Source organism: Chelmon rostratus, chromosome 13 (genome assembly GCF_017976325.1).
Source record: "Chelmon rostratus isolate fCheRos1 chromosome 13, fCheRos1.pri, whole genome shotgun sequence".
Lineage (NCBI taxonomy): Eukaryota > Metazoa > Chordata > Actinopteri > Chaetodontiformes > Chaetodontidae > Chelmon > Chelmon rostratus.
In genome coordinates, this window is record NC_055670.1 from 18,029,784 (window position 1) to 18,042,051 (window position 12,268).

General features: G+C 37.5%; 3 protein-coding genes and 1 pseudogene across 3 annotated transcripts; all 4 read left to right on the forward strand.

Moving 5' to 3' along the window:
* The first annotated feature begins 2,123 nt into the window (after positions 1–2,123).
* Positions 2,124–3,050, forward strand: LOC121616457 (olfactory receptor 52E8-like). The gene has a single exon (XM_041951228.1). It carries the CDS (start codon positions 2,124–2,126, stop codon positions 3,048–3,050), a length of 927 nt encoding a protein of 308 aa, XP_041807162.1.
* Positions 3,051–5,159: 2,109 nt separating this feature from the next.
* LOC121616500 lies at positions 5,160–6,071 on the forward strand (annotated as a pseudogene).
* Positions 6,072–8,288: 2,217 nt separating this feature from the next.
* Positions 8,289–9,218, forward strand: LOC121616421 (olfactory receptor 142-like). The gene has a single exon (XM_041951181.1). The coding sequence runs from the start codon at positions 8,289–8,291 to the stop codon at positions 9,216–9,218; it is 930 nt and encodes a 309-aa protein (XP_041807115.1).
* Positions 9,219–10,932: 1,714 nt separating this feature from the next.
* Positions 10,933–11,862, forward strand: LOC121616488 (olfactory receptor 142-like). Its single transcript, XM_041951275.1, has one exon. The coding sequence runs from the start codon at positions 10,933–10,935 to the stop codon at positions 11,860–11,862; it is 930 nt and encodes a 309-aa protein (XP_041807209.1).
* Positions 11,863–12,268: the final 406 nt, after the last annotated feature.

Genomic DNA, 12,268 nt, shown 5'->3' on the forward strand with positions numbered 1-12,268 from the left:
TTATTATGTATATAATTTTTACTGCTTGCTATTTTGATGTTTTATTATGTATAGTCTGTTCTTTATAGACCTATTTCACAAATTTTCACTTTTTCCACTGTGTGTAATGCTTATAATCAAGGTACACTTTATTTTCTACACTCTGCCATTTGCTGTAGATATTCTTTTTTGTGCAATACTTTTCATTACTACTGTTTGCTATTTTATTATTATGTATATAATTTTTACTGCTTGCTATTTTGATATTTTATTATGTATATTTTGTTCTTTTTAGTCTTATTTCACAAATTTTCACTTATTTCACTGTGTGTAAGGCTGCTGATTCACTGCAATTTCCCAGCTTGGGATAAATAAAGTATATCTATCTATCTATCCATCTACTTAAGTTGACTGCTCTTCCATGAAACAACTGCAACATAGCCTACTGAAGTTTGAAGTTTCATGTGAACAATGTCACTGATCTTACAGCCAAGAAAGAATATAAACAAATGGCACTACATCAGTAAAGGGATGGGTAGACACATGACCGAACAGCCCTTTGGTCCTTCCACAAATTAGACAGTGCAAATGTCTTATCTGTGCAGCATGAAATTACATCTAAAACACAATAAACAATTCAATTTTGAGATGGATAATGTAACAGTAATGACGATGTTTATTCTGTCAGGATTAAGGGGCATAGCAAACTACAGTTACTCTCTTTTCTCTCACTTTTTTCACTCACCCCTTTATGCCGGGTTCAGACTACATGAATCTACCGCGATTTTGAGACAATTTTGTTGTGGCTGACCAATTATGATTATCGTGGCCGATCACCAAGGACAATCAGGCGTCTGTACCTGTGTAGTGTGACATGCTAAACAGCCTGTCATGCAGCGTCTGGGACGCCCCACAACACCCCGACGAAAAGAATAGCACGTCAGAATCTTTTTGTCACAACATGTTCCTGACTGTTTACCATCCAGGTGCTCTCTCCAGAGCACCATCAGGTAACCATGGCAAGGAGGAAGGATGCTGAGGTTGCTGCTGTCAGGTCGGACGATGAAAGAGAGGACAAGTTTGTTTGCTGCCTATTTGCTGTTACCTCGAGGTAGAACCATGACCGAGTCAAAAAAGACAAACTTTGGCAGAAATAGAGAAAGCACTTCATCAGCATGGCAAGTAGCTGGCTGTGCTGCCATAACATTATGCCTGGTCCTAATTGCTGGACTATGCTTATCATTACTAATTCCAGATGTAACGTTAAAGTAGCCTGTTTGATGCGGCCAACACAGCCAATTCTGCTTCCTGTAGAATAGAGAACTATGGAAATAAAATCACTATATGTGGAACTCGTGGTATCTGTCCTAAGTCGTATCCAGATGCTACCCAGTAGATGCAGAAATAATGACTAAATGGGCTGAAATTTAAGCCGCATCTTGCACTTGCTTTTAATGTTATTGAGCATCCACGCCTGTTTTTTCTTTGTTTGCATTACTTGGTGTTCATGACCACATCAAGATCAATGACATGCGGCTCACACATACCAAAGATCTACTGGGTTAATTGGTTAGTTTCTAATCTAGCTTGCTCTGCTTCCATAGCAACAACTGCTATTCCATCTTTCAAGTATGATTTTTTCTTTGGTCACATTACTTTTGTTGTTTGGTCTTAAATGTATCTGATCAGAACGTGCCTAACATCCCAAGAGAACAGGAGAAAATTTATGCAGACACATGGACCACATTTATTCTTCTTAATAGTTGTTGTTGTAGCTTTGCGATTGAGATTTGTGATAAAGTCCAGCATATAGATGTGTGTGTGATAAAGTGCGTGTTATTTATTGTTATTAGGCTTACTGTGTTTCAGTGACAATAACTGCAACTTTCTGATGTCATATCACCACTCCCAACTCTCTGCCTTTCAATTCCCATGTTCACCATTGCCTCATTATCAGCTGCAGTTATGGAAGGATATAAACTGATGCTAGCATGTCAGCTCAAGCTGTTAGGGATCAACAGACACAGAGCTGGATGTCCTTCTTTCTCAAGCAGTAAGGTTTGCAGTTCGGATTTCCTTTCTCTATCCCATTGAAATTGTTGTTTCATATGTAGAATGATATACACAACTGTCACATTTCCAGTATGACGAATAATGGTACAGTAATCACTGTGTTAACTCTGTCAGGGTTTGGCGGGATAACAAACTACAGAGGAACTCTCTTTGCTTTCACTTTACTGTGTTACTGTGTCATTTGGCTGGTAAATGTGCCCATTATTGTGACAGTCATTGTGGATAAAAGCCTTCATGAGCCCATGTACATCTTCCTCTGTAATATGTGCATCAATGGACTTTATGGGACAGCAGGCTTTTACCCCAAATTCCTCATGGACCTGCTGTCGACGACTCATGTTATCTCTTCCACTGGATGCCTTCTGCAGGGTTTCGTGTTGCACTCTTCAGTTTGTGCAGACTTCTCTATCCTAGTGGTAATGGCCTTTGACAGATATGTGGCTATATGTCGACCTCTGGTGTACCACTCTGTGATGACTACACAAAGAGTTTGTGTGTTTGTGTTTTTTGCTTGGCTTGTTCCCATTTATTTAGTGTCCATAGGCACAATAACAACATCAAGATCTAAGTTATGTGGTTCACACATACCAAAGATCTACTGTATAAACTTTCTGATGGGTAAACTGGCTTGTTCTGCCTCAATGGCAAGCATTATAATTCCAGCTTTTAATTACACCTTTTATTTCTTACATGCTGTGTCTATTGTTTGGTCTTATATATATCTAATCAGAAAATGCTTACTTTCCAAAGAGAACAGGAGTAAGTTTATGCAAACATGTCTGCCACATATATGGTGTTTGATTACTCTTGTAGTGTGTTTGATGTTTGATTTGTTGTACATGCGATTCGGCTCAAAAAAGTTACCGGAAAGTGTCCAGAATTTTATGTCAATAGAATTTCTCCTTATTCCTCCAATCATCAATCCCCTCATATATGGTCTCAAACTGACAAAAATAAGAAACAGAATAATGCAGTTTTTGTGTGGTAAACATCGCTAGACTGGGGTCATAAGTTTTCTGTGGGGAAAACTAACAATGCCTCACCAGTAGAGGGGCAGCTGATGCAAATAATCATGTGCTCAAGTAGTACAGAAGTGCACAATGCTAAGCTCAAAGAAAACGCATGTAGAAAATATTCTGCAGTATAGTTACAATTCTCTCTTATGCCAGTCAATTTCTCATTAAAGGCTTTCATAGTCAAATTATATGCAGCATAATACATCTATATATTTCAATATCCGTATCTTTGTCTGTCTTATCTTACAAACTAGGATTGCTCTATAAAAGCTATTTTTCATGCTTTTTTGGTGTTTTTAATGTTGCGTATTGTTAACTTAAGATCAACTTTGCTGTCAGTTTTGTAAATGTCTGACCATAATGCACAACTCTAGAATTACACTTACATGAAATGTGGCATGGCTGAAGACAAAGACAAGAAAAGAAACAAACTTGCTTGGACTGTGGTATGGCTCAAGGCAAAGACAAAACTAAATACACACTTACACGGACTGTGGCATATTAAAGACAAAGACAACACTAGCAACACACTTACATAGGCTGTGGCGTGGATAAAGACAAAAACAAGACTAGAAACAAACTTACAGGGACTGTGGCAAGGCTAGGGAACATGGACTACACAAGAACACGGTGGACAAACATTTGACATGAAACTTGGCACAGACATTAAAAGACAATGGACAAACACTTATATGAAATGAGGGATGGACATGAACAAAGACAACACATGGAAAAACACTCTCTGAAGGCATAGGCAAGGGTTCTCAGCAGGGGTGCACAATAGTTATCGGGCCGATAACAGGAAATTATGACGTCATTCCGATAAGTCATGACGAACAGCCCCGATAACATATGTGTTTTTGTCAGCACAGCAGTGCCTCGCTCCCACTATGAGACCCGAATGGCCTGCAGTGAATGCTGTGTTCATGTGATGTTGGCATAATCAGAAAAAATCAAGAATACCTCCTCATGCCAGAAAACAACTCGTTAACTCGGTCATAATTTTGGTAGTTGCTGACTTGAATTAACATTAGCAGCATTTTTACTGACACACATCGGCGAGGCTTTCGAAAAATCGAAGAAATTTGCCAAAGATGACTCACGGGCTGAGGTTATTGAAGATTTAATCATGGACATGATGGCGCTTGCCTTACTATGGACTGCCCTTTTTTCAGTTTGTTTAGATAGATAAGTCTAAGTAAGGGATCATGTATCTTTCTTCAGAATGACATAGAAGCCCGACGTGAAGCGGTGGGGTTTAGTTCTCCATAGGAACCTGCTCACTATACGTTATCCCGCTTAGAACACGGCTTAATACTAAAGCATTCAATAATGTGACATAAAATAGTGATTAAAACCCATTTTATTGATTTAAAATTAGCCTACTCTCGTCTGTCGCATCTGTCACTGCGCAGCGGCTCTGAAAGTAAACACGTTATCTGTATCGGTTTTAAAAAACAGTTATCGTGCATCCCTAGTTCTCAGACAACAAGGGTAACGCAGACAACAACCTGACAAAGACTGGGGGAAGACACAGACTTAAATACTCAAGGGAGGACAACTTTTGAAGTAAGGAAGTAGAGCAAAAAAAGAAACACAACTTGAACCTTCAAAATAAAACGGGATGTGACAAAAACAGACTATGACAACACACAAGGGGAATACAACAAAATGCAGTTGAAGTTCAGTTCATCAGGGTGACAGCTGCTGAGTTCCTGCATATTCCAGTTTTCTTTATGTCTTTAACTGTATGACTGTCTGCCAGAATAAAAGTTCTCCATCACACTTACGTTTATAGCATTTTCTTTCCGAGTTAGCTTTACCACATCTCAGTGACAATGGCAGCAATCATTTCTGTGTTGTATTGTGGACAGTCTTGTCCAGCTTATTCGAGCTCATGTTTGAGTCCCCACGGTCACCTCACCATTATCTGTTGCTGTTATGAAAGGAAAACCAAACTGACAGGTCGGCTTTTAGGGATCAACAGACAGAGCTGGAAATCATCTTTTTTGGGGTGTGCAGGTGCAATTTCCTTTCTCTATGGCACTAAAATGGTTGCTTCATATGTAGAATGAGTGTAAAATTTTCAATATGATGGATAATGTTACAGCAATCACTGTGTTAACTCTGTCAGGGTTTGGCGGGATAACAAACTACAGAGGAACTCTCTTTGCTTTCACTTTACTGTGTTACTGTGTCATTTGGCTGGTAAATGTGACCATTATTGTGACAGTCATTGTGGATAAAAGCCTTCATGAGCCCACGTACATCTTCCTCTGCAATATGTGCATCAATGGCTTTTACCCCAAATTCCTCATGGACCTGCTGTCGACGACTCATGTTATCTCTTCCACTGGATGCCTTCTGCAGGGTTTCGAGTTGCACTCTTCAGCTTGTGCAGACTTCTCTATCCTAGTGGTAATGGCCTTTGACAGATATGTGGCTATATGTCGACCTCTGGTGTACCACTCTGTGATGACTACACAAAGAGTTTGTGTGTTTGTGTTTTTTGCTTGGCTTGTTCCCATTTATTTAGTGTCCATAGGCACAATAACAACATCAAGATCTAAGTTATGTGGTTCACACATACCAAAGATCAACTGTATAAACTTTCTGATGGGTAAACTGGCTTGTTCTGCCTCCATGGCAAACATTATTATTCCAGCTTTTAATTACACTTTTTATTTTGGCCATTTTATTTTTATTCTTTGGTCTTATGCATATCTGATAAGAACATGCCTAACACCTAACAAGAGAGCAGGAGTAGATTTGTGCAAACATGTCTGCCGCATTTTTGCTGTTTAATTACTCTTGTAGTGTATTTGATGTTGGATTTGTTGTACATGCGATTCGGCTCAAAAAAAGTTACCAGAAAGTGTCCAGAATTTTCTGTCAACAGAATTTCTCCTTATTCCTCCAATCATCAATCCCCTCATGTAAGGTTTCAAACTGACACAAATAAGAAACAGAATTAAACAGTCTTTGTGTGGCAAAAGTCTCTAGACTAGTGCATAGTATCTATTGTGTGTGTTTTTCAAAGTGATGCTCATGTATGCAATAACAAAATGGTTTTCATAATCTTTGTGTATGTATGTATTTCTGTATCAATAGATCATTGTCTAAATCTGAGATATGAAAGCTGTTTTTGTCGTTTTTTATGATCGAAAAGCACTGAAAAAAGAATTAATAAGAAGAAAGAATTCAAGAGTGAGTCAAGCTTAACCCCTTAATGCTGATTGTTGCGAATTCGCATCATACCGCTTTAATCCACATTGCAGCCGAATCGCACTTGCATTCCTCTAATGCCGGTTTGTGCATATTCAACACACACCTAGGAACCTTTTGCAAGCACTGGTTTCTCGTCGGACCAGTGAAAGTGAAAACTACATCCGTTGTGTTGTTGTTACAATGTAATGGTTGTAAGCCAATTTTGATTCTGTTTTAATGAAATAAATGAATTTGAATGGCTTTTATGATGCACATTTATGAAATTTGAAAAAAAATATTTTGTTGTCGCTAATTTGCATCATACCTAAAATTTACATCTATTGTATGTGCTACAGAAAAATTAACAAACTCCTCTTAATTTAGGATCAATTTGAAAGCAAAAACTTTTTTAATATAATTCTAAATAAATTCAGGCGTCAAGGGGTTAAAGCTTGGATCAGTAACAATACCATTTCTTACACAAATGCATATTTCTTAAACTTCTTGCTAAATTTACAACAAGGTTAATTTAAGCTTCAGTCTTTGACAAAACGTGTAGGAGAATGCGCTCTTCAGAGTAAGAGTCATTTATTTCTGTCTGCCGATTGTATAGCGGCTGCAGGAAACCTCATTCTCAGGTATAAATTATTTGGGAAATATTTTCTGAACAACTTCCAAAAGACGCTTTCATGCACTCCACTACTGTCTTTCAAATTATGAATATTACCATAGTTTGAAATTAACACTGCTAATAACGTAAGTACAAATACCTAGGTGTTTTGAGTATAAATACCTTAACAGGACACTGTTAAAAACATGTTATGACTCTGTGGTGGCATCTGCTATTTTCTAAGCAGTGGTCTGCTGGGGCTGTGGGAGCTCCAAGAGGGACAGAAAAAGACTGAACAAACTGGTTATGAGGGCTGGCTGACGCAGCTCCTTCAGTGACAGACTGGAACGCTACCGCATGTCCTTCATTCCAACAGCTGCCAGACTGTTTAACTACAGCCTCATTAACATAACACTGAGATGATGCTGTTTCATATCACAACATCACAAAGTTGCTGCTTTGCACTACTGTTATTTATGTTTTAACATTTGTCCATTACATCTTTGCAAATATCTCGTGCAATATTACATATTTGTCACTGCGTTATATATTTTCTGCCTTATAATAGTACAAAACACATTTTATTATTCAAATCTCACTTAAAATTTTTTCTTTTTGCTTTTAGAAACAGAGCCATCCTTTCTAAAGGCAATAGTATTCTTATACTCTTGTAAATAATATACATACATAGTTGATTTTATTCTGTACCCTTTTTCTACATCTGTCTTTTATTCTTGCTGTCTGTAACAACTTCATTTATCCATCGTGGGATCAGTTTAATCTTATTTTATCTTTTGTCCATTCCATCAAAATAAACCAAATGAATCAGTTTATGCATGTAAATATAAATACCACCAATGAAATATATTTATATAATAATATATTTATATTTTACCATATTCAAAAATAACATTATGTCACTATAAAAAGACTTCAGACACAAAACCTGCCGGACCACAGTGATAAACATAGTTTAAAATATCAAAAATGTAAATGAAAATAGATCAAGTACATTTTTTTTATTGTTTGATGTTATTGATTCTCTCCTTTCAGCTGATATGTATATTTGTGTATTCGTAAAATAGGAAATTAACATCAGTTTACACAATTCCTTTACATGTACTGTGACTTTGTGCTTTTATTGTATCATGATAAATGATTATTTGTTCTTGTTATCTCAGGAATATGTGTTGATGTTGGTCAAACTAATTAGCTGACTGTTTTTATTACTTCTATGCCGAAAGAAGACAGCAAGTCTCAATTCCCAGGTCTTTTGCTGTTGTCCCCAAAGCTGTTTCTGATAAAATGTGTAGAGTGAGAAGAGAGTGTTACCCTGTACTCTGTAGACATTCATGCTCTGACACTGGGAAGGCAGAGTTGGAGGAGACAGGTGTTCTCTGATAATGGATAATGTTTCTGTTGTAAGGGTTTTTATGCTGACTGGGTTAAATGAGACAATGAATTACAGAGTAGCTCTATTCACCTTCACTTTACTGTATTATTGTATTATTTTGTTTTTCAATATCTCTCTCATCATGATCATTATTTTAGATGCAAACCTGCATGAACCGATGTACATCTTATTGTGCACTTTTTTCATAAATGGACTTTATGGGACTGCAGGTTTCTACCCCAAATTCCTCTTCGATCTACTGTCATCTTCCCAAGAAATCTCATATGAAGGATGCCTTTTACAGGCTTTTATCATGTACTCGTTTGCTTGCTCTGATTTGTCCATTCTAGCAGTTATGGCCTACGACAGATATCTGGCTATATGTCGACCGCTGCACTACCACTCTTTAATGACTAAGAGGAGGCTCTCACAGCTGGTATGTTTCTCCTGGCTGACACCTTTCTCCATGTTCTCCATCAACATTGTGCTAACGTCACGACTAAAGTTATGTGGTACAAACATTCGCAGACTGTTATGTGTGAACTGGATAATTGTTAAACTTGCGTGCCCTGAAGCTGACACCTTTTCAAACGGTGTAGTTGCATATTTGACAATTGTCTTGTATGTGTCTCATGGTATTTTCATACTTTGGACTTACATGCATCTTATCTCAACTTCTGTGAGGTCCAAAGATGACAGGGCAAAGTTCATGCAGACATGTGTGCCCCATTTAGTCTCTTTAACCACATTCCTGGTTACAATAGTTTTTGATTTGATGTACATGCGATTTGGCTCCTCAGATTTACCTCAAAGCTTTCAAAACTTCATCGCTATAGAATTTCTGCTTATTCCTCCTGCTATGAATCCTATAATATATGGATTTAAACTGACCAAAATACGAAATAGAATTCTGGGTTTAGTTTATGATAAAAGACAATGACCTCTTCCATTAAGTTTAATCTCTCATTCAATTTAATACGACAAAGAAAAGATTTTTACTTTCAGATATATCATCATCATCACCTCTCGGTTTGGGTTTTCACAATCTTGGGTTTTCACAATCTTGGGTTTTCACAATCTTGGACCTTTCTATTTTCCTTTTTGCTCCTGCGTGTAATGCATTTCGATGTATTTCTTTTTTTGAAAAAGCACATTCTCCTTCCCCTCTCTCTCGCTCCACTCCTGATCCTGATGTTTTTCCACGTCATATAAAACCATATAACACACATATACTTGTGCATTTTAGCTATGTTCCTGAATTAAGATGACCAGAAAATGTGTTGCATAATATGTTCACTTACAGGCTTAACTCTCTGAGCCGGAGCTTTCTTTGTCGTGGTACCTCATCCTGAAAGCACTGAATGTTTCATTTCTCACCACACATCACAGTATTGTATTAGTATTAGTGTTGTAATGTATAATTATTAAAAATAAGTCTTATTTTAAAACAAAGTCCACATTAGGCTGAATATTAATATTAAAATCCATAACATGTTTTGAAGTTTAACAAAATATACAGAGACAAAAAAACAAAAACTGAGTAAAGTTAAACTGAGTAAGAATTGGTTTCTTAATATTTCAGTCATAATGATCACTGGCTGGTTGGTGAATAACAACAACTTTGTGTTTCTGTGCTTTCCTTCATGCTAAATGGTAACGTTGGACGGTGCGTCACTATTCAGCATGGACACAAAGCTACAGGATGCTGAGGAGGGGGTACACTTTTACACAGGCTGCCCCCCTCTCCAGCTCCACTGGGAGGGTGGCACCAGAGGAGGAGATGAGCTCAAGGAGCCATTACTAGATTCTGTGTTTGGAGGCACACAAGGAGGATTCTGACCTACTTTTCAGGTTCAGTGAGGACGCGTCAATCGATAATAGAATCGAAAATAGATCTGTCCATGTTTTTGCACCCCTACAAGATGAAACAGCTTTTTGCATGCTGTAACATCTGCTGATGCATCTAACATGCGACTGTTTGATTGCTATAGATAACACACACATCTCCTCATCCACAGAAAATGCTCAATTTCCTTCATGGTGGTTTTCAGAACTGCTGCATTTCTTTCCAGTTAATTCCTGCTTCACCAAGAACTATGAAAAAAATATATAAACTATGTATAAATTAAAGTTTTTTTTTTAAAAAACTACACACAGTATACATACAAGTATTATTTGTTTTATGAGGACAACGTTACAAGCCTTTGATACTGTGCTTTTCTGCGATCTATAAAGATCTATAAAGAACATCAATGAGAAGCCAAACACAGCAGATTATCATCCCCTCTGAGCAGCTAGAAACAGGCCAAGCACGCCTTAAGATACCATGAATCAGATGGGCTGACTCACATTTTCACACACACTGTTAATGAGCTTAGACAACACTACCCAGGACCACCAGTCCACTACAAACCCTCACACACACAAACACAAACACGCAAACACAAACACACAAAAACACACGCACACAAAAACACACACACACACACACACACACACACACACACACACACACACAGGAAGGCGATGAAACCAAGGCAAGCTGTTTCTGATAAAAGGTGTAGAGGGAGGAGAGAGTGTGACCCTGTACTCTGTAGACATTCATGCTCTGACACTGGGAAGGCAGAGTTGGAGGAGACAGGTGTTCTCTGATAATGGATAATGTTTCTGTTGTAAGGGTTTTTATGCTGACTGGGTTAAATGAGACAATGAATTACAGAGTAGCTCTATTCACCTTCACTTTACTGTACTATTGTATTATTTTGTTTTTCAATATCTCTCTCATCATGATCATTATTTTAGATGCAAACCTGCATGAACCGATGTACATCTTATTGTGCACTTTTTTCATTAATGGACTTTATGGGACTGCAGGTTTCTACCCCAAATTCCTCTTCGATCTACTGTCATCTTCCCAAGAAATCTCATATGAAGGATGCCTTTTACAGGCTTTTATCATGTACTCGTTTGCTTGCTCTGATTTGTCCATTCTAGCAGTTATGGCCTACGACAGATATCTGGCTATATGTCGACCGCTGCACTACCACTCTTTAATGACTAAGAGGAGGCTCTCGCAACTGGTATGTTTCTCCTGGCTGACACCTTTCTCCATTCTCTCCATCAACATTGTGCTAACGTCACGACTAAAATTATGTGGTACAAACATTCGCAGACTGTTATGTGTGAACTGGATAATTGTTAAACTTGTGTGCCCAGAAGCTGACACCTTTTCAAACGGTGTAGTTGCATATTTGACAATTGTCTTGTATGTGTCTCATGGTATTTTCATACTTTGGACTTACATGCATCTTATCTCAACTTCTGTGAGGTCCAAAGATGACAGGGCAAAGTTCATGCAGACATGTGTGCCCCATTTAGTCTCTTTAACCACATTCCTGGTTACAATAGTTTTTGATGTGATGTACATGCGATTTGGCTCCTCAGATTTACCTCAAAGCTTTCAAAACTTCATCGCTATAGAATTTCTGCTTATTCCTCCTGCTATGAATCCTATGATATATGGATTTAAACTGACCAAAATACGAAATAGAATTCTGGGTTTAGTTTATGATAAAAGACAATGACCTCTTCCATTAAGTTTAACCTCTTATTCAATTTAATACGACAAAGAAAAGATTTTTACTTTCAGATATATCATCATCATCACCTCTCGGTTTTGGGTTTTCCTGAAAATGTCACAATCTGTTATACATATATTTTGACTAACAAAGTATTTCAGTTTTCAGTTAAAGATGAACCAAGATGTTTAATTTGTTAAATGTATTTCTGGCATTATATATATATATATATATATATATGATGTGTGAATAAATGGACCTTTCTATCTTCCTTTTTGCTCCTGCGTGTAATGCATTTAGATGTATTTCTTTTTTTGAAAAAGCACATTCTCCTTCCCCTCTCTCTTGCTCCACTCCTGATCCTGATGTTTTTCCACGTCATATAAAACCATATAACACACATATACTTGTG

Bases quoted from the DNA above. Each gene is read 5' to 3' on its own strand.
- LOC121616488 (XM_041951275.1), top strand. From the start codon at position 10,933: ATGGATAATGTTTCTGTTGTAAGGGTTTTTATGCTGACTGGGTTAAAT.
- LOC121616457 (XM_041951228.1), top strand. From the start codon at position 2,124: ATGACGAATAATGGTACAGTAATCACTGTGTTAACTCTGTCAGGGTTT.
- LOC121616421 (XM_041951181.1), top strand. From the start codon at position 8,289: ATGGATAATGTTTCTGTTGTAAGGGTTTTTATGCTGACTGGGTTAAAT.